The sequence below is a fragment of the Manacus candei genome, unplaced genomic scaffold, assembly GCF_025592945.1.
Source record: "Manacus candei isolate 608988 ecotype Guabito, Panama unplaced genomic scaffold, ASM2559294v1 h1tg000028l, whole genome shotgun sequence".
Lineage (NCBI taxonomy): Eukaryota > Metazoa > Chordata > Aves > Passeriformes > Pipridae > Manacus > Manacus candei.
The window spans coordinates 13,497,723-13,523,706 of record NW_026138076.1 but is presented as its reverse complement, the minus strand read 5'-3'; the positions used below and the strand labels follow the sequence as shown (position 1 = coordinate 13,523,706).

The window sequence follows — 25,984 nt, the reverse complement described above, 5'->3', positions numbered from 1 at the left end:
CTTGCATTCCCTCCCACTTGCATTCCCTCCCTTCATCCAAGGCTTTCCCATATTACAATACATTTCTTTTATCCTTCCCGTTTCTTAATTTCTGCAGTTCCTTGCAGCTTTCCAATCAACCTTCTGCCAAGGACTTCCCTTTTTCTTGACACCTCCAGTTTGTTTTGTAAGACAGTTAATTGCACAGGCAATTAGGTAGTGATATTAAAGACTGTATCACTTTTCTTCTGTGTGCCTAAGAACACGACACATCTTGGTCACTACATAAAGCACATGACACAAACTAAAACACAAGGCATCCCAGAAGGTTTTGAGTATTTTGTCATAGTGCTTCCCACAACTGTTGCTAACGTTAAATGTTTATTTGCTCCCACTAAAATGATCCCTTTTATTGTAAGTTATTTGGAGTATGCACTTTATTTGGCTGCTGACTTGTACTTGATATTACAACAACAACCTGATCTAATGGGTGGTATCCTTGCCCAGGGCAGGGAAGTTGTAACTAGATGATCTTAAAGGTCCCTTCCAACCCAAACCATTCTACGATTCTATGAAACAGATACCATTTATGTAGAGTAATGAACAAGTAGCACACAAGGTGCTTATGGCTGGATACATCTCATGTCCTGTATTTCTCATTAGTCTGCCCCGTTACCTGTTTCCTGCACTCCTAAGCAGGCAAGATAGAGAGAAGTCTTCCTAAAGAAGGCGCCTGCCTGGCATCTCCTTAGCACGAAGCCTGCCTAAAATCTTCCCAAGGACACAGAGTAATTAAAAATCACAGCATTTACGAAGTGAAAACTGGTGCCACGGGTTTGCTCTCAGTGTTTCCAAAGAGACGCGATTTTATTTCGGAATTCCCTGTACGGAGCTTCCCTCTCGTGGAAGTGCGGCTGACAATGGGCTCCGCTGCTGTATTATACAGGCGGAGGTGTATTATAGAGGCGGGCCGTGTGGGCGGTGGGAGGTTCTGCCCCTGCCGGGCGGGGCCGTGTCATGTGGCCGCGGCTCCGGGAAGCGCCGAGGGAGCGGGGCCGGGAAGGAAGGAAGGAAGGAAGGAGGATGGCGAGCTGGGGTCGGGCGCTGCCGGTGCTCGCCGTGCTGCTCGTCCTGGCGCAGCTCTCCTGGGCGCCGGACCCGGTGAGCCTGGGGCGGGAGGGGAGGATCGCCCCCAGCCCTCTGCGGGGGATGGCGGGGGGGATACGGCCGCTCTTCCCCACGCCGGAGGCCGAGCGAGTGCTCAGACCCGCGCGTGTGGATGTGCGGGGTGTCCCGCTGCCCCACGGGCTCGGCGGCTTCCAAATGGCTCCTGCGGCGCGGCCGGGACGGGCTGTGCCACGGGTGTGTTGTACAAGTCCTTGCTCGCTCCTGCACTCGGTGTCGTGTGCGTCTGTAAGGTCAGTGTTGCCCTCTTACGCCAAAGCGGCGATTTCCCAAAGGAAGGTTAGGACGGGCTTGCTAAAAGTAGGGACGCCTCGGAATCTGCTGAGGGTATTTGCTGTAGCTCACCCAAGGAGAAGTGTTAGAGTAGGCGGGCTTGGGATGTCGTTTCTTGTTCTTTCGGCTGTTTTCTCGTTTAGGGTTTTTTTAAGCTGAATAAGTGAAATATTTAACTTTTGGTGGAATTGTGAAGTTGGGATGGGGCAGACGTAGTTACTCGGAACGGGCTGGCTTCCATCTTCTGGATGTGTAAACAGCCGCTCTTGCTTCCTGGTGTATTTTTTATTCCTGAAGTAGCGAAGCACTCTGATCTCAGCAGTTCCTGAATCTCCTCGTCCTCTGTAAAGAGGACAGGTTTTAAATATCTCTGGATTTCAAAATAATATTTTGCAATCTATTTTTAAATATTTTGGGAACATCTACTTCCTTCGCTCTAAGGCTTTTCCTAGCAAATGTTATTGATTTCAGGAAAATGAATATGGAATTTGTGAGACGGGAGAACTACAGGAAAGGACTGTAGACATCTGGATGACCCATGTTCTCTTAGCTTCCTGATTACACAGAACTGGGCTCTCTTCTCGTCTCTCTCTTATTCCCTCTCTCCTCTCTCCTTTCAGTCCCATCCTACCCATCTCAGAGAAGTTTCCCAATACTATAAGCCAGCTCTAGCTTAAAACACCTTCAGAATTTTAGCCAAAAGTATCCTGGGGTATGGAGTGGTAGAAGAAAATGCCAGCCATCAGCAAAGTCTAGTCATTAGAGCTTGATTTTTGCATTTGATTGTACTTGGTACATCTTTGCACTTGCATCTAATCCGCTCTGTATCCAGATTGCAAGTTGTGCTGCTGTGCAGCCAGGTATCAGGCTTGGATATTTTGGTTTTGTTTGACCTACTGGATTGCATCATTTGCTGGAGAATAAACAATTTTTGTATTCCTACATACAGCTGTTTGGGTTCTTTCCATTAACAGAGAACATGGCAGCTAAATGTCTTGAGTTACACCTTAATGGAGCAGACTGTCAGTCTCTTTAACTTTCAGTTAGGCCCCCTCAACCATACTGAACTTTTTGTCCAAACTGCAATTTAAATTGGCTTGATCACCATTCCTTCAGAGCTGCAAGAGTACTCTTAAACTATCTGAACAGCGTTGGGACTGCTGCAGCACAACAGAGTGCTGCTTTGGCATTGTCATGTGAGGGAAGGGGAGCAGAGAGAAAAATGTGTTAGACCACAGAGTTCATAGACCAAAAGATGCTGAATATAACAGATTGACTGAAAGAGACTGAATGCAATGTCCTTAAACTATGGAATTGTATTTAATAACTCAAAGAGGTAATTTTATATTTATTCTTACATATGAAGATCAGAAACAGTGAATATTAAGGAAGGGTGCCACAGATGGTCCACTTCAAAAATATATTTGAGGGTAATTTAAAAAGTGCTGGCATTCCTTAGACTGGAAAAGTGACATTCAGTCTATGTCATATTAATGAAATTAGGCTAGGTGTCAAAATATTTGCTCAGCAGTCATTAAACCTTGCATTAATTTTCTTTACTGCAGTGATTAATAACTGTTATTACTTGATTTTTTCTTCCTAGTTAGGAGTTCATCTCAACAATTTTCTAGCTATTTGGTTCCTGTTCCACTCTACTTTTTTTTTGTAATATAAATCTTCTGTGCTACTTCAATTTTTTTCTTTTTATTTCCATCTTTCCCCATATCATGTTCTCTTTCTACTCCACTCTGTTATCTTCCTTTTAGTGTTTTAATCCTATGGTGCTGCACATCTGGTTTTGCCTCATTACGTACATCCAAGTTTGAAAGTCAGCAGTACATCAGATAATGAAAATATGCAACTTACCAGCAACAGTAGGTTGTTTGTTTTTTTTGAAAAAGCAAACAAAAAAAAACCAAACCAAACAAAAAAAGCATTACATCACCATTCACGAATAGCTGTATTCCTCCTAGGGGGTTCAATACATGTTTGAAAAGCAAATTTATAGTGATAACCTCCTGTTCGGAGCCAGCTTCTGCTGATGTTTTCTGAGGGACCACCTCTGGCTTGTCACATTGGAAAGTGACGGCAATTCTGTTTTGCTGGAAGAATGTTCCTTCTTCTCTTGCACAGCGTTTATTGTTCCTACTCTACTGTCAGGCCTCAGCAGAGAGGAGAATCTTGCTGACCACAGCAGTAACTTCATAGCTCCTTATTTCATTCTACTTTAAAAAAGTGCTTGATGATTTTTTCTGTTGCTGCAAGAAAATCCTTTAGGTGTCTTTTTTTTCTTTTTACCTTGTCAGAAAGATTTACTGTTACTCTTTAGCTGATTGCAAAAGGGAACAACTTTTTGTTCCTTGTTAAAACTTCGTGTAAAAAAGAGAAGCCAAAACACTTCTAGTTTTCTAGTTGTCTTTAAGTTACTGCTTATGTTCCAGGGGAAGCCATGCGAGGAGCAGCTGAGGTCACTTGGCTTCTGAAGCCTGGAGGAGACTGAGGGCAGACTTCATCACAGTCCACAGCTTCCTCATGAGGTTTAGGTTGGATATTAGAAAGACGTTCTTGACCCAGAGGGTGGTTGGGCACTGGAACAGGTTTCCCAGGGAAGTGGTCTCAGCACCAAGCCTGACAGAGTTCAAGAAGCGTTTGGACAATGCTCTCAGGCACATGGTGGAATTCTTGGAGTGTTTTGCACAGAGCCAGGAGTTGGACTCAATAATTCTTGTGGGTCCCTTCCAACTCAAGATATTCTGTGATTCTATGATATAATAGTTTACCTAAAGACACTACTAATAATCTTGACTTTCTTCAGATAATCAAGCAGTTTTGAAAGATGTATGTGTTGTTTCAGGAATTATTCGTTCCTTTAGCTTGCTTTATCCATAGACAGATGAGGAAACTAAAATTACTGCATGTAAGGAGGAAACATTTTCTCTGTTACCTCCCCCTTTTACTGTTGCTTTCTTCACCTCTTTTGTGACTTAGGTTGCAAAGGTCTGGGAAGATAAAAATAGCTGCAAATACAGGATTAAAGTCTCAGGATGAAGTGTCAGAAGTGACATTATGTCACATTTAAGAGCGTTAGCACAGGTGACATTTAGCACCAGGAACATCACCTACAGTCCTCTGAAATCAGTTTGCATGATTGCCACTGTTTCCTCCATGTGCACATGGCCTATACTGACAGATTAACTGAACTTTCATCCCTTTGAGATAATTTTTTGTTACAGGCTTTATCTGTCAAGAACCATATTTTTGAGAGCAGGTTTCTCCCGAAGGTCCTAATCTGTGCACCCTTTGCAGTAGGATGCATGAGTAATGTCACTTTTTTGAACTGATTATAGTATTGCAGGATGGAAAATTTCACAAGACAATTGCATTAATACTGTTAAGCATTTGTCTGACTTTGCACGAAGCCTGTGACTTCTGTTGCATAATTAGTCATCTGATATCGTTCCCTACCCTCCTTGTTTTGACACTTCTTCATTTTGAAAATTAAATGGCCTTTTGCATTTGATCTTTTGTTCCAGCTGTGCAAAGGCTATAACAGCACTGCAGTGAAATCTAGGAAACACTTCGCTGCTGGTCCTGTACCTTCGTCTCACATGTTGGAAAGCCAAAATTCATTTCATGCTTTCTCCCAGCAATTTGAAACAATAGAAAGAGAAGCACATGATAACACACAGAAGGCAATCCCAATTCAGAATTGCTGTTTCCAGTTGTAACAAATTAGGCCAGTGTTTAAAGTCTGTGGCATTGTGTAAGACATTGTGTTTTCTATATTAATGCTTTAAAACCAGATAATGGGATCAGACCAAAGAGAACATGGACATTGTTTAGCTTGTTCCAGTTTAGTTTGTTCGGTTAGGTCACTGCTGGAGATCTTGTCCCAGTTTTCATTGGAGCCAGAATGCATTATAAGGGCGCACTTGTAAAGTAATCTAATTAATACAACCAAATAAATATTCAAAATCAAGGGTGGGGAAGAAGAGGAGTGGTGGAAGGATTCCTACGTATTTTTGTTTCTGTTCTGTCTCTTAAATACTTGTGCTTTGGGAGCCTTTGTATGGACTCCCAGAACAGCACACGTACCTTTGTTTTTTTCTTAGTGGGACATATTGTGCTTTAAGGAGCTTACTGAACTTCTCAGATAGCTAAGGGACCAAATCTGGTCTATTATCAACTGGCTTGAAGCAGAAGTACAGGCACCTAGTAGGCAATTGATTGTATTTCACTGGGTAAAACGTGCAGTTATCATTGTGGCATATATATGCATATGTTTATGTATTTATATGCATGCTTTATGTAATTGATGGGAAAACACCCTTGCATTCACTTTGAGTACACCTAAAATAGTTCTCAGACTTTCATTTGTAACTAGCCATGCTTGCAGTAATGAAGGTACCTATTTTAATTATATTCCTGAAATGCACCTCTCGTAATGTTTAGCACCACTTCAGCAGCATTTTTCCACACTAAATCAAAACTCCTGCCTTTTAGCTCATTATGCTAGCTGAGTAATATGCACAAAGTTCAGTGTGCTTTCCCTACCCCAGCTACACAGTGAAACTGAACACCAAACATAATGATGAATGCTGCTATAAAATGGGATTATGAATTGGACAAACAGAACAAACTGGTCCATCCTGAGATTTAAGGTTTCTGAACTTGTATAAAGAAGTAAATAAAGTAGTAAGTAAATAAAGTGCTCTTCATTAAATCACACTGAGTAAAAGTGGGTTTGTGTCTTTATCATGATCTTGTGCTTGCCCTGGACTACATTAGGCAAGTTGTCTGAAGGTCTGTCAGACAGCATGGGGAAGTTGCTGCTTGTCCCTACCTCTTCTGTTCTCCTCTGCACCCTTTCCAAAGTCCCAAGATTTTGAATTAACTGACTAGTCCTAAAGGTTTAATTCAAAACTAAGTCTGCTAGAATAATACTGTTTTAACAAAGAAGCTAAATAGTAACGTGTCACTGTCTTTACAGTATGGAGAAGAGTGCAGGAGTAAAATGTACCCTCCTTCTGGACCAACGTAAGTAATCTGATTGAACTTGTCTAGCAAATTACAGAGAAGTTGTGATTTGCAAGTCTGAACAGGGTTTTTTCTTGAATCTCGTTCCTGTTGCAGATCTAGAAAATGCTCGTTACAGGTGGGAAGCACCTATTTTGTCAAATGTTTTTTCAGAGCCTTCTTTAAATTTGATCTCTGGTGTTTATCTTTCAGGTTCAAAGGGAATATACCCACATATGTCATAAATCTTGATTTACCTCCCAGCAAAAGATGGGATAACTTGATGCAGGACAAAAAGACAGAGGTAGGATATGCAGAGCTTGTTTGAAGTTTAGCAGGTATAAAGCTAGCACATGGCCTTTTATTTTTAGAAAGGTTTTGGAAAGGAATACAGGTGCTAAAATTACATGAAAAGGATAATATCTTGAGTTGACTTTTTTAATATGATTCTAGCCTAAAATAATGCTTGAGTAAACCTTTTTTTCTGTTCAACACTTGACCTAGCAGTATCAAATGTGGAGGTACTGATGTTTGGGATGTAGAGGAATAAAATACAGTGTGCCATAGAGCAAGTGTGTGCAATTTGATTTATCAAATCTCTTTAGTGATGAAGCAGTGCAGGATGAACTGCACTGAGGAGTATACCAAAGGGATGGCCTCAGTAAACTGAAGTGAAACTGAGGCAGCATCCCTTCTCCTCTGCACCTCTCTGCTTCTCTTAAAACACTGCATGAGATGGTGAAATGGCAAGGGGGAAATTAAGAACTTCCTGCCCTTTTCAGGGATGCTGGTTGTAGCACTGGTGTTTACACAGCAAAAATATTTTTTAAAATACTTGAATCTATTTCAAACTACTTAAAACAGCTGTTCTTCTGAAGACTGCTAAAAATTCAATTCAGTAATAATTACTTTCTCAAACAAGACCAGGGCTTTTTGCTATACGCCTGCTGACCTTGAGCTTTCAACTCTGAAAGCCAGACAAATTCTACTTACATGCTAATATTTATTTTTAAAGTCTCATTTAAACCAGTGGGTGTTGGAAGCTTCAGGTTGCACCTTAAATTCTGAAAGGTTTTTATCTCTTGTGTACTTTGGAGTTAGGTGGAAAGGAACTGTTATTTGTGGCCATTCACATGTCACAAATGGAAAGCATGTACTTTTAAAAGAACTTTGTCAAGTATTTTTGTCTTCAAAAATGCCAGTGCTTAAGCAAAGAGCTTGTAATTAACATTTTTAAAGATAGAATGGGGCAGAGTATTAAAATATGATCAAAGGAACACAAGAGGAGGATGGGTTTCCTGTAATCAATTTTCTCTAGTAGAAGGACATGTTGGAACTAATCTAGAAAGTTACTTGAACAAAGCTTGAAGAGTGATTCTCTTTAAGAGTGTTGGGGGTTGGAGGTGTTTTTCTCACCAAGAACACCACATTTAGCGCTTTATTTAAATACATACTTTCTCAACAAAATGTTTTTCTGAAAAGTCTGTGAAGGGGTTCTGTTAATATTCTAGCAATTCTTATGATTAAGAGTTTCTATTCAGTAAAAGCCCTTGTTCTTTTTAGCTGAAGACTGTGGTCCAGAATATTAAAGATATAGCAAATACCTTCTTCCCCAGCGGCAAAGTTGTTGACATAGTGGATAACAAAATAGTAAGTATTTTCAGCTTAATTATTTTATTACTGTATGCTCTGACTACCAGAATTAAAATGTTACTAAATTTGACAGTTAAGAACTTTAAAAGTTCCTAATTTACAAGTTCTTAATTCCACTTCCAGAAAAGAACAGAAATGCTATTTAAAGTGTCACTCTGAAATTTTGCTGTCTTGTCAACTCTGAATTACTCTGAAACCATCAAACAAAAAATGCATGTGCCTCTTCCTCCTCTAATTTTTCCCAAGATCTTTTCAAGTTTGGATTAGTCACGCTAGGCAAATATGCTACTGACTTAGTTAATGTAACAAAACACTTCACTGGAATTCTTTGTGCAATGTTCTACTCCTTTTAAACAGTAGCATAAAATTAGGTTTTGTAAACTGTAATAAGGGTCTGATTACAGGGACAACTTTGACCAGGCCTCATCTTAAAAAATAATTTGATTCAGATTAAAATAAGCTTTGGCATGGAATCAGGACAGGGGAAAGCAGTGTAGCGGTAGACACATCATAAAGTCAGATTTCTTCCCCATTTTTATTTGCAGCATATCCCTGTGTGCTTAAGTGGGGTTGACATAAAGGCAGCACATACAGGTAGTCATACCAATGTGGGAAAGTTAGGGATGCCGATAAACACTGACATTAAGCTAAATTCCAGTTGAGCTTTTAATATATACAAGTCCTACTTCACTCTGTTCCATCTATTGCTGCTAAGATACTGTGCTAGTCTCCATTGCTCACGTCAGTATTTTGATAAGTAATAGTCTTTACTTTTCCTAAGTATGTGCTTGTCTTCAAAGGACTCTGCAAACATCTTCAAGTTCTGCTGGCTGCAGAGGAATTACATACTCAGTAGTTGTGAGAAGGGTGTACCTGTTTGGGAGTAACAAAATAGTGTTAATTATGTCATACAAAACCTTTCTTTTCAGGCTCATCTGACTGCCACACTTCCTTATCCTTTCAATGAAGAACTCCAAGGGATTGCAAATTCCTCTGGGATTCCTTTGGGTAATAATTTTCAACACTCATTAACACAGTGGAAAACTAGGAATCCAGACTTGTTTAAAATTAGTATGTTTACCAGTCTGCAGTTAGTTGTAGTCATCTGAGACCTTAACAAATTATTAATTAAGTAAGTAAAGCAATAAATTGCATCTTACACTAAATAAAAACAGTATTTTAGAGAACAAAATAAAATCACATAAGCCTTTCATCTGGTTGGGACTTCTCTGTAGAGCTGTGGTTTCTCACTCCTAAGTTTTGGGAACTAGAGCAGGTCTCAGCTCCTGTGCACCAAAATTTGGGGGAATCCTCTATTCTCGTCGTTCAGCTGTATGTCTGCTGTTGACATACAAAGGGAAAGCCCAGTCTCATGCTGTGATTTCTTTCCCTTGTGATCCTTGCCACTTCCTTCTGCCTTCCCTTTGCACCTCCTGCAAAAGAATGCCATTCCAGGTGAAAAGTAGGCACTGAATTCTTTCAGAATGGAGACAGAGAAGGACTGTTGACCTGTTCCCACTGCTTCCCTCATGCAGGAGCAGTACACCTGGTGCCAGGCAACTGCTCCTATATGGGAGTAGGGGTACATATAGCAACTTTCTTCTTTTAAGTGAATTTTATAGCTTCTTGTGAAGTTTCCAGAGGAGGAAATAGCAATGACTGTCATCTTTCTTTGTGGTAAGGCAGAAGGCCAAGAGATTCTCATCCTTCTGTTTGCCTTTCAGAAAGCTCTTGATTTTGTTGAAACAATTATTTCAAAGATCAAATAAGATTTAAACAGGAATTCTTAATAGAAATATGACAGGATACTGAACTTTGCAGTATGCTTGTTTCTAACCATTTTTTTTCCTGTTCATGGCAAAAATTTCAAAACTATTGAACTTTGTTTCTTTTTGTTCTAGGGGAAATTGTTATTTTTAACATCTTTTATGAAATTTTTACTGTATGTACATCAATAGTGGCGGAAGATAAAACAGGTAATGTAACCCAGAATAATTTTAATAGTTTTCTTTTATGTAGAAGAAGTTCCACCTCAATTATACAAATACAGTCCTCCTCAGCTGCAGGCAAAAAGGTCTAGTAAAGAGACTAAAAGCAAGGATAATAAAAAGATATTCCTTGAGAAGGGAATAAGAGATCACAGGTGTTTTACGTTAAAAAAAAAAAAAAGGACAGAAATACCTTCAAAGATGGTTTGGGTTTGGTTTTGTTGAATTTTTTGTTTGTCAGTTTAGGGAGTCTTTTGGAGGGGTTTTTGTGGTTGGTTGGTTAAGGTTTTCTTAGTAGGTGGTGTTTGTTTTTCTAGGGGAAAGAAACACCAGCTAGACACCTGAAACTTTCTCAGTGCCACGTGGGATTTTGCATCTAGTTTCTAGCTATTGCATATGTATGGCGTTAGAGATTGACAAAATAGGTTCTCTCTTTTAAGAAGATAGACTCTTTCATTCTCCTTCTCAGTTCTGCAGCCCTTGTCTGCACCTGTTCCAGCTTAGGAAGTTTCTAAGGGATTCTCAGACAGCTTACAAATGTCTCATTTTTAGAGGAAGCTCAGTGTGTTATCATTGCATTAAGATAATGTGGAAAGCATCTGAGGCCCAGATGGACAGCAGTCTGCAAGATTAATTGATCTCAGTTATGGCAAAACATTTCTCTGATCAAAAAAACCCCCACCATTATTCTGTGCTTATGAAAAAGGCAACTAGAAATGGTATTTTTGTTGCTTACTTTCCCAAGTATTTGCTTGCTTAGTCATTTCTTGCATTTCTAAACTGAAATTTGTCTCTTTCTTTAAAAAATCTTATTTGTTTGCTTGTTGTATAGGGAAACTGTACCATGCCAGAAACTTGGATTTTGGACTCTTTCTAGGGTAAGCACCTAAACTTGTGACTTTTTTTTTTTTTTTTAACCCAAAGAAAAAGCTAGCTGAACTTGAAATTTCTACATGCATTTTTTGAGTCTTACTGATGAACTGGATGTTGTTAAGACAGTGACAGGTAATTCTGCATTGTGTGTTGTGCAAAAAGGCTAAAATGAAAAGGATTATTCTGCTGATGTTATGTCAAACTGCCCCAAGTGCATCAAGAACAGTTGTGTCACTAAGTTTTTTCTCAGCTCCAGTTTAAACTGTCTCAAACCACAGAATGGTTTATCTCTGTGGCACAGTATGTGCCTTATCTCTGAGGCACAGTATGTCTTGTTCTTTACATGATGGGATGAAGCATCAATTTTAATGTATGCACTGAAATGGGGATTAGATTGAGGCTTGGCTTTTTTATGTTCTTTTCTTTTTTCTTTTCTCGGATTATTCCCCTCGTTACTGTACTGTACTTTACTGGCACTTCCCCTGACTCATCATTTCCACTCAGGAGTCAGTGATTTATATTCCACTGATCTAACACCATCATTCATTTGGATACAAACACTGTAGTTTGTTGCCCAGCACTGCATTCTCTTTTAGCTCTCATTTCATACCCCATGATCAGGTAGTTCAGCATTTGCTTTTATTACCCCAGTATATTTTGTAACATCACTCATCCAAACGATGCTCAATGTCCAATTGGAATTTAAATGTTCATCTTCATTAAAATTCTCACCTGCCTATCAAAAACTCACTTGTTGTCAACTGTAACTCCACCAGTCCCTTGGTTTTGCATGTGTTGAATTTCTCTCGCTTGTCAGAAATACTGTGAACATGTTCCCTGAAAATTAAAGAAACTTCAAAGCTGTTCCCAGAGCCTGAATTGTTTTCAGAAAATGTAAGGATCTGCTGAGTGATCTTTATCACTCTCTTACCTGCAAACTGGTCTGGCTTATCTTACAAAGTCGACTTGGGACTTCCCTTCATGTAGAGAAAATCCAGTAGTATGTGGTTTCTCTTCTTTGAAAAGTAAGAATTTGAGGTTTGGTGTCATAGGCAGTACCTGTAGCTCCCTTTGCCATCAGGAACAGAAAGAAGTTATGTGTGTTCACAACAAAGCAGCTGTCCTGGTGGTGCTGTTTAATCCTAAGCACTGTATATGCTCTTACGTCAAACAAAACTTGGCTATTTTCACTGCCTGCCTATCTGTTTAGACTTCTTAGTTGTTCCTTGCTGGTGCCGCTCAGGTAGCTTTGGAGCAGTGGTGTTGCTTGACATGAGTAAGATCAGAGGATAGGCATCACACACAGCACTCCTGCGTGCTGTGAAGGGAGATTTTAAAAGCTACTGAGAGAGGGAAGTTTCAAATTATGTACTGTGTTCTGCAGGTGGGATGTTAAAAATAACTCCTGGACTTTAACTCGGGAACTGAAGCCTTTAGTGGTACTCTTGGACTTCCAGAGGAACAACAAAACAGTATTCAGGTCTACAAATTTTGCAGGATACATAGGCATGGTGTCTGGAGTCAAACCAGTAAGTATGGGGAAGGGGCATTGACAGTTTGTTAAGAATGCTTCAGGCATTCTTGGGATGTTTTTTAATAAATGATCTCTTAATTGTTCTGGTACACAGCATAGCTACTTGAAAAAAGATAAAAGAAAGCAATGCTGCAATCTTCCTTGTGAAAGGAGATTGCCCGAATGAAATATTTCGCTTTGGACAATTCTTAAAAACAGCGTTGAATTCTGAATAGGAACAGGAGTGATTACAAAGTGCTCAAGTGGTTAGTTTCTTGCTAGCTAATAGCTACTGCTGTAATCCCAGAGGTGAAATGGCGTACTTGTGCTATTTTAACTCTTTCTCCAAAGCTTTGTAGAAAAAGAACTCCTAAATTTTAAGATTTTTTGATTGAGTTTTCGTTTAATAGGTACCTGAAATCTGAGGGTTATCTGTACAGCTGGTTTTTAAGATGTAGAACTTTACCAGGGTCTTCGGCTCAAATAAGTTGGGAAGAGTCCGTTCTGAATATGATCCAGTGTAGCTGAATTCCATTTTTCTCTGAAAGAAACAATTAGAAGAATTTGAGTTTGAATTGCATGTTGCAAGTAGCATGGATTGAATCAAGTGCAGCTGCACACCCATGTGAATACCAGTAATGTATCAGGGTGTACTTAGCACTGGGACTTAAACTGGAATAGTACGCACAGGTCTGAGAAGAAGGTGACATACAGCAGGGAAAGGAAAACTGGTAACTCAGTAATGCAACACAGACCAAAAGAAAAAATGGCCACAGGCTTGGCTTGACTTGCTTAGCATAAAAGCATGCTTTGCTGATTGCTTGGCCGGGTCAGAAAGCTATGAATTATCATTTCTGCTTATTCAGGCAGTGATAAATTAGGTTCTTCTCTACATGGGATTGATCTCGCAGTCTATTACTCGAAGAGGAAGAGTCTAACAAACAAGAAGCTCAGTTGACATCTAAATTGCAGTGCTACCTCTTGTTTATTAGTGGTACTAGTGAGCTGGCAATGGATGAAGGTTGGCTTGTTTAATGCTTTTCAGAACTTGTTCACACTGACAATGAATGAGCGTTTCAGTCTTGATGGTGGTTATGTGGGTGAGTAACGCTCATTTCTTTTATTATTTCTGTACAAGTCTTCCAGAACTTGGGCATACCAATTACCTTAATAAATAGTAAATATTGACCTTAATAAAAATGATGAATAGATTCCAGATGAGTAAGATAACACACAGCTTGTTTTAAAGGCTGTGAAAGTTGTAATTGCATGAGTGAACTGTCTGAAAGCAAATTAGTGTAACCAGTGATATTTTGCAGGAATCTTCGAATGGTTTCTTGGTAGAAGAGACGGTATGTGGATGGGCTTTCTTACAAGAACAGTATTAGAGAATGCTACAAGGTATTTCCCCTCCCTCTAAATATTCTACTGCTTTAACTTGCTTTGCTTTCAACTAGCATGAATACTGTGGATATATGCTTCGTATCCAGTGATACAGATACCTTCCTGGTGGCCCTAACATTAAATTGTTCTGGTATTGCTGGTACTCTGGAGCAGGGGCCAAGACGTCACACATGATCCCTCAAATATTTTTCTCAGATTATTTTTTTTCTAATGAACCTGTTGGTATCTAAAAGCATAACAGCATTCTGCACCAAAACACATCCAACTGGTAGTTGGATATTATATTAAAGGAAGTATATAGTATATATAGGAAGTAAGCAGAAAAAAAGTTGTCATGCAATTAATTAATTCAGTGGAATATGACACAGCATGTCATCATCATTTTATTCATGTTTTAATGTAGAAAAAGTACAAAGAGCACCTCTAAACAACCATACTTTAGATTCAAAATGAGTAGAGATACTTTGCTTAAATGTGTTCCTTCATTGTGGTCCTTTCTCCTCATATGTACATGAAGGGGGAAGAAAGACCAAACTAGTAACAACCCAAACTTTTCCTGGGTCTGTGTAACTTGTTCTTCAGCACTTGAACCATTTATAGCATTTAATAGTCCAACACTACTTTATCCACAGTTACCAGGATGCAAAAGACAAACTGGCCAAAACAAGACTGCTGGCTCCAGCTTACTTTATACTGGGTGGAAAAAATTCTGGAGAAGGATGTGTGATAACTCGTTCCAGGACAGCTGCTCTGGATATCTGGGAGTGAGTATGCTAGACCTGACACCCAGCTCAGCCTTCCAGAAGAGTACAGGTTCCACCAATAATAGTGTCTGCTATTTCTTGTGACTTCTGTTGTACAAAAACTTACTTCTTTACCATCATTGAAAAATACCCCAGCAAGCCTAAAAAAAACAGTATATAGTATATACTGTATATATGTACTTACTATATACTTAGAGAAGCAAAACACAAACAGAGATGTCTTTTCCAGCCTTGATATCAAGAAAGGCACGTGGTATGTGTTAGAAACAAACTACGATCGCTGGAAGCCTCCATTGGTATTGGATAATCGTAGAGGACCTGCAATGAAATGCCTGAACCACACAACACAAGAGGTAAAAATCCTGCAAATGTGTCATATCCTGTTGTTTTGAAACTCCCATGTTACAGTACTGACCTGACACAGCATTCAGGTTATTTTCAAGCACAGTTGTAATGATAGAAGTGGTTGGCGGTTTTATGGTAACGTGTCTCTGCTTCTTGGTAAAAAGTACCAGCTGGCCCTTTACATGCTTCTTTTTCTTTTTTTTCCCCCGGTTTTGGGCTTTCTCTTTGTCAAGGCAAGTTTCCTGCAAGTATTTTCAGCAGTTGCATATGCAGGGGATAAACCTGGAGATACTTTGAGAAAGACTTTCAGTGTTTCCTGGGTGGTTTTACATTGGTGAAATTCAAACACACACTGTCAGGCAGCAAATATACTCCAGTGTTCCAAGCTCTACTGAGATCTGGTCTGCTCAAGTTTTTGCAGCCTACATTCTTCTGATGTCAAGGTGTATGGGGTATCATGTGCTCCTATAGCTATATCTTGTTATGTAATTGAGCCGTAAAAAAGTTACTGTTTTCAGCATTTACACTAATAGGATAACGTTCCTTAACATCAGTGTATAATTTTCTTTCAGAACCTCTCCTTACCAGCAATTTATGATGTTCTCTCCACAAAGCCTGTCCTCAATAAGGTAATGCTTCTATTTTTGCAGAAAGTTTAGAGTACGGGCAGACCACTAATTACTGTACATCTAAGGAGTAGGTCACAGCAGTACATTCAGGGTTTTTTTAGGGGAAAACATGGATGTAAATACAAAACAAATTTCACATTACTTTGTAAATGCAAAATGTAATTGCTGGAATAGCAATTTTCCGAAGGCCCTTTAGCTTTAAAACTCCGAGTAGCCTGAGCCCTTTCCTCGTAGCTGGTTCTGGTTTGAGGCAGCAGTTGCTCTACAGACATCGTGAGCACCCTTCTAATCTGAATTAATCTGTGATATATGCCTTTGTAATTAGCATGAAACAAGTTAATATACCTCATGGTTTGGGCATACTACAGGCACATTCATCTTGCAACAGAAGATGTTTTAGTCTGAACTTGCAGTTTTGATGTTTAGAATAAAAAAAGACTGAAGGAAGGAGAGAAAAAAGGTTTGGGATTATAAAGTTTAGTTACTATGTTCAGTGGAGGCAGCATTCTTGACTAAGAACACAAGCAATTTATACTTGCATGTTGTTGACTAAAGAAGGTAAATGCTCATTTTAGTTGAACTGTTCAGCTGATATCAGAGACAGGTTTTCACTAGTTGCTGTAATGAGGATTTTTTTCTTTTTTCTTCTTCCCACTGCCTGTTAGCTGACTGTGTGCACAACGCTGATGGAGGTGTATAATGGTCATACAGAGACTTACCTGCGGGAATGCCCAGATCCCTGTAGTCCCTGGTAGTCCTGTACCTTTCCTATGTTGGAAGCTGCTTGTCTGAATATTTCTGGAAAGAGATTCGTCAGTCCAACTCCATTCTTCAGAAATCTAATGGCTATATAGAAATGTCAATGAGCTTCTAACAACGAAGGACCCTTTTTCACAGCGGACTTCCTTGCTTTCTAACAGCAGTACTGCTGACAAGAAATGTATTCTAATGAGTGTCTGGTGTGATTTCAGCCATTTCTGCCAAATGAGTTCAGCAGCTAGCTCCAGATCTCTTCAGTCTTGACAGTATTCTTGTTTTGTTGTTGGTTGTGGGTTTGTTAATTTTTGTTGTTTGGTTTGGTTTATTTAGATTAAAATACTTCTAAAGCACATAAGTTAAAATGGCACCTACCAAGCATGAAAAAGAATTGGGTACAAGAAGACCATCTGGGTCAATACAGTTCTGTTATTCTTTTGTAAGCACTTAAGATGAATTGCATCTGGTCTAATATGAGGATATGTCTAATATGCCCTGTTATAAAATAACCTAGCAAGTATCATGTTTAGTCACAGAAACAAGGTCTTGGGGAAATATCTAAAATGAGGTCTGAGCCAAAAATGTCTTGCCACTGATTTAAAGCTCTTTTGCTGAAGCTCTTTCTTGGCCTGTTAACAAATTATTTTTTTTTAATACAGAATTTTCTGTTTTCAAAAAAAATAAATACTAATACAATAAAGAACTACTTTCTTTGACCAAAATACACATGCACTGATTTCATACTTCAGTGTCACTGTGCACGTTACATATCACATGGCATAAAGGGCTTTCACTTCTAAATAGACTGATTTTAATGGTATCTGAAAAAATTATTTGTTCCTTAAACTGATAGTTAAAGTTATTACCATAATAGGGTAATTGGGTTGCTTTGGAAGGATTTTGTTTGGTTGGTTTTTTTTTTGGAAAGTGGGGAAGGGAAGTCAGGTCAGGCTGCACCATTGGCCAAAATACAAATTAAGACAATAAAGGTCATTTGGAAATAGAAGTAGTAGCACCCTAATACCCTAGGAAGCAGATAAGGAAACAGTATTTTCATCTGTGCCATTGGCTGCATTGCTGGCACTAGTTTCCAGTGCCAACTCTTGTGTTTTGTAACACGCAAAGAGAACACACTGGAGAGTAGGCTTAGGGGCTGGTATATATATATGGTAGTTCCCTTGTAATCTCTCCTTAACCACCTTAGGAAAGAGCTGATATTCATAGTCCCACTGATCCAGGAATTTTAAGTTGCCGTTGGTGTAAGGGAAGTGTTAGCTCTCTCTTTGGTGTCTGCAGACAGTATTGCATAAGGCACTCCGATTAAAACCTGCAAGTTCATGACATCCAGTCACAATGGGATATGCAGAACAGTATTAGTGTAGTGCAGAAGCTGAGAACACAGGATACTACAGCTTCCTGTTCCAAATACTAAAGCGTATTACAACTTTTTTTCCCCCACAATTACAAATTTAAGAAATCTACAGAAGGGAAAACAAGTGATTGTCCATAATAATCTCCCCAGGGAAATGGTGTATTCCCCAACATTGGTACTTTCAAGAGTCTGCTGGACAGGGTGCTGGGGCATCTTGTCTAGGCTGTTGCTGTTGACAAAAAGGTTGGACCGGATTATCATTGAGGTCCCTTCCAGCCTGGTATTCTATGGTTAAAAGACAATCTTTTATCATTCCTTGTTTCAGTAGCCAGGTTACATCTTACTGCAAACTCTGTTCTCATTAGAGGTTCTCCTTCCATCAGCATTGGAAGAAGCAGGGACAACAGGAATGCTATTTGACAAGTAGCTGCTAATAAAGAAACATGGCTTCTGGTTGAAGAAAATGAAGCACTGATATTCTAGGCCTTAGAACAATGCTTGTAGTAGCACAGCAAGAAGCAATTCAGAGGGATGTAAAACAATGACACATTGAAAACACACAGAAATCAGCATCCCCCGATGTCATCATCATCGTGGCTGGGCTTCGCCAACCAAGATTTGGGAAGGGCTCTACCCACGTTTGTTGCATGCGCGTTGATCCCCCTACGTAAACTGATGTTAAAAAGGGCCAGTCGAGTTGTACATCTAATTCTTTTTAACTGAAGTATGCAAGCAGAAGTGTGTTAGCATGATGGTACTACCAGAGTACATTTTTAATCTCAGTTTTGAATATTGAACCTATGTAAACCAAAATCAACAGCATGATTTAATTAGGGAAAAATGCATGTGTGAAACGCAGCTCCTGGGACACTTGATTCATATAAAACAGTTAAACCAAGTCAGATGTTATAGTCTGTACTGTGGAGAGCACATCATATGCTTCTGAGCGCGGACCTTAACCTGGTAGGGGGTTGTTCAGATTTATTTGGAATGAAGTTGTGTAACAGCCATAATCAAATTACTTTGTAATTTAAAAATAAGTTTACGTGCTTAATTAGTCCTGTCCCACTTTAGCATATGTAGAGCAAGGCAGTGTAGACTATTTACAGTCATTAACTAATAATCTTTTGGTATGTCCCTTGTGCAAGACAAATCTACATTTCCACAGTGGAAATTGCTTTATAATTGCAAAAGCACAGCTAAATCCCATGAATGTCTGTCCAGAGCTTGAATGCCTATGCCTGCTATTGACTAAAATAAACAAAGCTGTTTAAAAACAAAACCCCCAACAACTATGTATTACTGTGTCTGCCTTAATATACAAAAAGTGATGAATGTGATTAATTGCTTATTGATTTAACCTTCATCTGTCAACTCTGAAAGCACTTGTTCTGAAGGTTTTCTAAAGCCAGACAAAAAGCTTAATTTGCTCTTGTTACAGATTTCTTTGCTCGTTACAACCATTTTTAATGTCAGTTTACTGCCTTCCCCCTGCTTCTGCTGCCGTAGGCACTGTGATGGAAGCTAAGACTGTTTCACTGAAGAAATGCTTGCAGCTACTTGCGACGTTGGGATTTCATTTAGTTTGGATGTTCGGATTTCATTTAGCCTTTCTTTTAAAGAGAAAGACACAAATAATGAAAATGGGTGTGTTTCTTCATATTAATTTACTGTACACATAGTTGAGGTACCTCACAAACACAAGGAGGATGGTCTGATTACTTTTTTTTAGTTTTTTTCCCCAGGTCAAGTAAGCAGCCATATATATTTTTCTCTTTAAGTTTACCTAAGAGATTTACAGTTTTCCTCGTTCTGTTGTGAAAAATTCCAGATATTTATCAAATGGTTTCAAAAAAAATAAACCTGCATATGTAAGCAAGAAGACAAACATACTTTTTTGTTACTGCTGCATAGTGTAGTTCTAGGAAAAGCAGCCACAGTGTTTTAGCTTCTAGCAGATGTAAATAGAAAGAGTTAATCCAGTTTACTGTAAACTCGATTAAGGTATAACAGGAAAGATAAATTATTGTTTGGGCATTGGCATTTAAATGCAAAAAAATATGTCAGTTTGCCAAGAAAATTTTACACCTCTACAGTTTCAGGAATCCATGCAGTGAAGCCCCTTATCATTTAAAAGGAAGAAAGAATGGCATCTCCCATGCTAAAAACCAAAATTTTTGCAGCTAATGAGGACAGGAGAATCCAAAAATTTGAATCTTATCAAAATCAAGCAGTAGTTCTGGGACACACAAGCAAATGAGTTTGCATTAGAGTCAGTTGCATGTTAGGGCTTTGCTTAGAAGCAAAACTCCAGAGCAGTGCTCGTGGATGTCCTGGCAAGTACCTGCAAGGAAAGCAGCAAGAGTAAATAAAAGACTTTCACTGGACTGAGCAGGTGTGATGGAGAGTGGACAAGCAGGGAGCAGTTGAGAGCTTTAGGCAGGCTCCACAGCTATCAGTGAAATACTTTTTCCCCCCAGCACAAACACGCCTTCCACATTCACACAGCCAGCTCTTTAGGTTACAGGTGTAAGGAGAAAGAAATGCAAAGAAGAAGCTCAAAAGCTTGGATTTCATCTTAGTGGCAACAGCAGGCAAATTACCTGCTTATGGCATGGATCATCAGATGCACTCTTCTCTTTTTGGAGGACCAGAATTGGTGAGAAAGGCACACCCTTGCTCTCTGAGCAGTAAAACCTCTCATCCTTTGCACCAGAAGAACAAGATGAGCCAGAAGGAGTAATGCTCAATCAAAGCAGTGGCAGAAGCCGCAGTCTGCCTTGGGAAGAAAACTCCAGATACTTATGCATTTTATAAGAAGCTGCCTTGACTGTTATGAGAATCTGGAAACACAACATACCCATTGACCAAAAGCTGTGATCAAGAAGCAAGCAGACCATGCAGTTGTTCCCTCTAGATCTGCTTACGAGTTTTTCAGAGGATCATAATTTGTGGAATCAAAGGTCTTTTGTAACTATGTCTGCTCCCACACGCTGTCTTAGAAGAGAGGACAATAATTATAAAGGACTTAGCCTGTTTACATACCAAGAAGCACTGTACTCAGGACATTTTCTGATCTATGGTGAATCAGCTCTGAATTACATTAATTGCATATGGGACAATCTCAGTCTAATTTGTTTTGCAAAGTTTGTTCTCCTAGCTCAAGGGTTATGCCTGAGCAATAGAAGGATCCCAGTAGTAAGACTGCCTCTGTTGGGGTTCTGCACTGAAGGTAACTCCAGTCATAAGGTTTGCTTTAAGGTTTTCCACTGTTAGTCTTTGTCTTTCTTTTAATTTTGATAAGCTGTCTCTATTCAGCAGATACACAATGTAGAAAAAAAATTCATCCCTAGGCTTTTCCCTCTTTGTATTTCAGTAAGAACAATATTTTTTTTTCTGTAGTAAAGAAAATTAGATCACAAAGTGCTGCATTGCCATCATGTTTTCAAAGCAGAACTTTAATTCAGGTACCTAGAGGAGTTCGGATTAGACATAGTCTTTTCTCAAGCTACACTCACTATCTGAATTACACCAGTATTTAAACCTTTGGGTAGTTACATATAATTTGCATCAACTTAGTCCCCAAAATGTTATATCTGCATTCCTGCAAGAGGTGTACATGCACCATCCCCTGCTAAGACAGCTGTGTCCGGCTCCATGAACCTTCTGTGTGAACCAGGTGGGAAAAAAGTAGAAGTGACGGGATGGAGAGGAGAAAACAGAGAAGGAAAAAAAAAGAGAGAGAGAAGCAAGAGCCAAAGTGTCAGAAAATGTCAGAGGAAAGAGAAGTAAAACAGAACAGGAAGACACAGTAGTGGCAGGCTATGAACTGCAGTATGCTCCTCTACTGACCCTTCCTTTCCTGTCAGCTGAAGCCTGAGCCAAAATGTGCCTCCCCATCTGCAGCAAGATTTTTTTTCAAATTATGCTGACAGTAGCTCTAAACTGATCCTCTAAGAAAAGAATATTGAAATTAAAAATACATGTTATCTCAAGCAACTATTCTTCAGATTTACAAGCAAGATAAGTTGCATTAGAAGTATACTAAGGCTGTGAAGTAGCCAGAAGCCAAGAAGCATAGGAGCCACTCATTCCCCTTCCTTTTTGAATCGGATACAGTCTCTTTGTATGATCCCAAAATTCCTTTTACAGAGATCCCTTGTTTCACTCACTGCATAGGACAGGCTGCGTTCCTGTGATGAATGAGGATGGCATAACAAAGGCGAAAGGCTTCTGCTTTGTTCCAGTTTTCAAGACAGTAAATAAGATAATGCCTTGCAAAAGAAAGGGTGGTGTTACAGACCAGGCAGGTCTCAGTACCTACTGGGACAACTAAATTCTCACCCCAGTTCTGCCACGTGCTGCCCAGGCAAACCAGTAGATTGTGGTGTCTGGCTGGTGCCCAGTCTGTGATACCAGGGGTGGTATTTTGGAAGTACTGATCACAAAGGCAATCAAGACAGAGGGAGCTATGCTGCAATCATATAAAGTACTGTAAAGTGAATCCTAATATTTTACTTCTCAGTTCAGGCTCTCAGAATTATTCAGTAATCTTCATTTCGAACTCTGTACCTCAGAGCTCCATATGTAACACAGGCACAGTATTCTCTGATCTTTCTCAATATCAGGAAGACAAAAACATAAACTAATGCAAAAAGTCTAAAGCCCTCAAACAAAGTTGATTTAGTTTGAACCCAGCAGGCCTTCAAGGATCATGGAAGTAAGTAATGCAGAGAGAGCACCATAGGGAAACTGATAAGAAAATGAATCATTTTAATGCAAGGTTTGGATGGTTCATAAAACAAGCAGGGCTCAGGGTCACATGTTGAGTGCTGAACATGGACACCTCCCATGTTAGCTGAGGCAGAGACTTCTTTAAAGGGCCAGCACGGGGAAGAAGAGAAGAGAGGTGACTGTGATTAAGAGCCCTTTGTGCACAGGGCAGCAGATTACATAGAGATTCTTAATATAATCCTGTTGGGTTTTTATTTTGTAGTGCTTGAATTTACAAGCTAGAGATTTTATTTTTTAAACTGAAGGCTGGGTATCAGTTGATGAGATGAATATAATATGCAGCAGAACGTAGCTTCCACCTGTCTGTCTGAGAAGGGCAGCAGATGTTGAGCCCAGAGAGGACAATAAAGAAACTTAACACAGATTCCATTTACTCAAGGTGTGCATCACAACCTCCCACCAGGCCTTCTACATTAGTTCCTGCTCTGCCAGTGGGCCAAGCACACTTTATTTGCTCTGTGAGGATCTTCATAATACCTTTGGCCCCCAGAACAGCAACCCACTAACTTTTGCCTTCAACCTCTGATCAGACTCTATATTTATTTCTCCTGAGACTGCTCATTTGATTATCTGCTTTCTTTTTATCAAGTAGCCTACAAGTGCAGTGCATGCCCACACCATTCCAGATAAACATCCCAGCCACCCAAATGGGTTTGGAACTGAGCCAGGTGACTTTGCCTATCCCCGTCTCAAGCTCCCACTTTCAATAATGTCTCTATTACACAACGTCACAACAACATACTGGCACAAATCCTGCTTCCCACGGCCCTTGGTGCCAGGGCTACCTGCAGTCTGAAATGCCTTCTCAGACCACATTTTACTTTTTTCTTTTTGTTGGCTTGGCAGTTTTCACTCCTGATCTGAGCGTGCAGAGCTGAGCCAGCACCTCTGCTACGTGGGGGTTAGCTGTGCCTGCCGAACAACCCTGGAATTGTCAGCCACAGCCTGCACAGGTGGACTGCCATTTCCTGTTTCTGAAAGCACTGTTACCAGCCACACCATCACTCTTCTTAATTTAGAAAGCTGTTTCGTGTCTTGTGTTTTGGTTCCACACTTCCACACACAGGCCGAGGGCTGTAACAGGAATAACAGCACTGAGGTTACGCGACACTTTCCCTGTTCAAAACAGTCGGTGAGGAAACCCATGAGTATTATTTATTGTAAACACTTCCCACAGACTAAAACAACAGGTACCAGCAAGTAGTCTTGCTCCTCTGCGTTTTCCAGTGTAACATGACAACAAAGGAGCATGCTCGAGAACCACAATATGGAATGAAGTATCTCTGTTTAATTTTACCTGTGTGGACATTTTAAATTTATAGCTGAAGCTTCATGCCAGTTATACTTCTCAGCTGTAAGTGTCTGCCAAATGGTTTCTTATCAATGGAACAAAAGAGCAGCAGTAGGGTTTTCCCACAATAAGGCATGAAACCAATCCCTGCTACTATAAATCACAAGCAAGAGCAGAGCTAATCTCATGAATTTTTTTTACAGTCACTTCTTGCACTTTCTAAGCAGCAGTCTCAAACCTTACAAATGTTTTCAAACCTAAATTCCTGATACAGCTGCTAAAATATGAGGGATTTTTTTCTGGCATCCACTATTTCTGAGGCACTGACTTCTGTAGTGACATTATAAATGCCAGTCCCACAACCTGTCCTATGCAGACAAACACCCATACCTGGGGTCTCTCCATGGCCCCATGTACCAGGTAAGCCAGAGTCAGAGTTCCAGCAATAGGGAGCTGTAACGAAAGCACAATGCATGCTGCAACATGTACCAAGGAGACGTAAGTCACGTCACTGCAAAACACCAGCCTCCACTGCCCATATATATAAAAAAATCTGAAAGAGGCAGAGATTTGAGATGGAATGTGATGATTGCAGTCCTAATAGAATTTAGTATTTTAACCCTGGACTGTACAGTGTTTGGCAACTTTATTTCAACATTGTTTTTAAACACAGATGTCTAACCCAAAAAATATTAGTATCCATAACTTTATCTTCCAGAGAAGTATAGTGAAAAAATCGTCTTTGTTTCCTTTTGAAGACATAAACCACCTAAAATAATTAATAAGTAAAAATACAGAAACTATTAAACATACAAATTCCATCTTTTTCCTTTTAAGATATTATTTTCCAGTTTGGTTTGGTTCTGAAAGCTTCTAAGCAAAATGTGTAATTTATCTATACTAAATACTTGGTTTGCAACAACAACAAATAGAATTAATTATGATGTTACTTTTAGTCTTCTAAAGTTATACTAATGAAAACACTAATCAAAGATTGCAGTCACCACATTTTGAGTCCTTACCTGTTGTAGGTGGATTTCATTGAGCAATAAGATTTATAACTTTATCATGATGCAACGTATGTAAGGCTGAACTCATTTAGTTGCTAATGAAATGTGATCTGGGGACTCTTGCACCAGCTGGGTAATGATTAGGGCTTATCACAGATAGGTCTAGGAAAAGGCTGGGAAATACTTAAGCTTGTTTTGCAGTTGCTTTGGGCTCTTAAGAAAGGAGCAGTTTTTCTGCAATATCAGCCTGAAGTTTTCTTTCCATATAAGAGAGGTAATGATAAGGCTTTTAACTGATTTGCAAGTGATATGGTTATATGAAGTCTGATAAAATGCTACTAAATCTTTCTGGTTAGTGCCTTTTAAATTGTGAGATGGGTACTTTGTCTTCTCACTCAGCTCAAAGAAAATGTTAATTAAGCATATGGCTTCAGAGAAACCTTGTAGAACTTGCTCATTGTGATGCCTCCTAACTTGAAATTCTGCTTTTAATAGTTTCCTGCTGGCACAAGCAGCAACTCTGTGTAGGTTTCCCAAAGCAAGAAAGAGGATCCTAAAGGTAGTTTCTGTTGTGGGGCAAACAAGGTATTGCATTTTATATAGCCTTTATCTCTTTGATAAAGGCTATAATAGCTCCATATTAACTATAAGCAGAAGGGCCACTCAAACATCTAAATTACTGAATAATTTTAAAAATAATCAATGTAATAAAAAGGTAGCTCCTATCCTCATAAAAAATAAGTACTTTAAAAGCAGATGAAGTTAGACTGTGACTTCTAGAATATCTTGTCCATACATGCCATCAGCTGGGGGAAAAAAAAGGGAAAAAAATCTACATGAGTAGTAAAATACCTGTCTCCTTAACATAGACTGTAGCTGAACTGCAGAGCAGATTTCTCTTTAAAGACCTTCTCTCTGAAAAAGCTACTACACTTCCTCCTTCTTTCTTTAGTAATGGTGGTCTCCAGCTTCTCTTAAAAGAGAAATGCTGTCTGTCAACTGAAAACTACACAACAACTTTTAAAAATCCATAGTTTTCCTGAACTGCAAGACTTCAGATTTGGTGTTTGTAAGACAGGAGAGGTTTTTCAAAGTGGAGTGGAGAAATAAAACCTAAAATATAGCAGAGCACAGTAGAG

At 39.5% G+C, this 25,984-nt stretch overlaps 1 protein-coding gene across 1 annotated transcript; it reads left to right on the top strand.

Moving 5' to 3' along the window:
* Positions 1-990: 990 nt before the first annotated feature.
* Positions 991-17,102, top strand: ASAH1 (N-acylsphingosine amidohydrolase 1). The gene is made up of 14 exons (XM_051790765.1): positions 991-1,140; positions 6,428-6,474; positions 6,667-6,757; positions 8,017-8,103; positions 9,036-9,114; positions 10,008-10,082; positions 10,927-10,972; positions 12,352-12,496; positions 13,526-13,580; positions 13,800-13,881; positions 14,517-14,648; positions 14,878-15,001; positions 15,566-15,622; positions 16,288-17,102. Exons 1-14 carry the CDS (start codon positions 997-999, stop codon positions 16,375-16,377), a joined length of 1,254 nt encoding a protein of 417 aa, XP_051646725.1. The 5' UTR covers positions 991-996; the 3' UTR covers positions 16,378-17,102.
* Positions 17,103-25,984: the final 8,882 nt, after the last annotated feature.

Coding starts and splice junctions, on each gene's coding strand:
- ASAH1 (XM_051790765.1), top strand. CDS start 997: ATGTGGCCGCGGCTCCGGGAAGCGCCGAGGGAGCGGGGCCGGGAAGGA. Junction 10,973..12,351: donor GATTTTGGACTCTTTCTAGG/GTAAGCACCTAA, acceptor TGTGTTCTGCAG/GTGGGATGTTAAAAATAACT. Junction 15,002..15,565: donor TGAACCACACAACACAAGAG/GTAAAAATCCTG, acceptor ATTTTCTTTCAG/AACCTCTCCTTACCAGCAAT.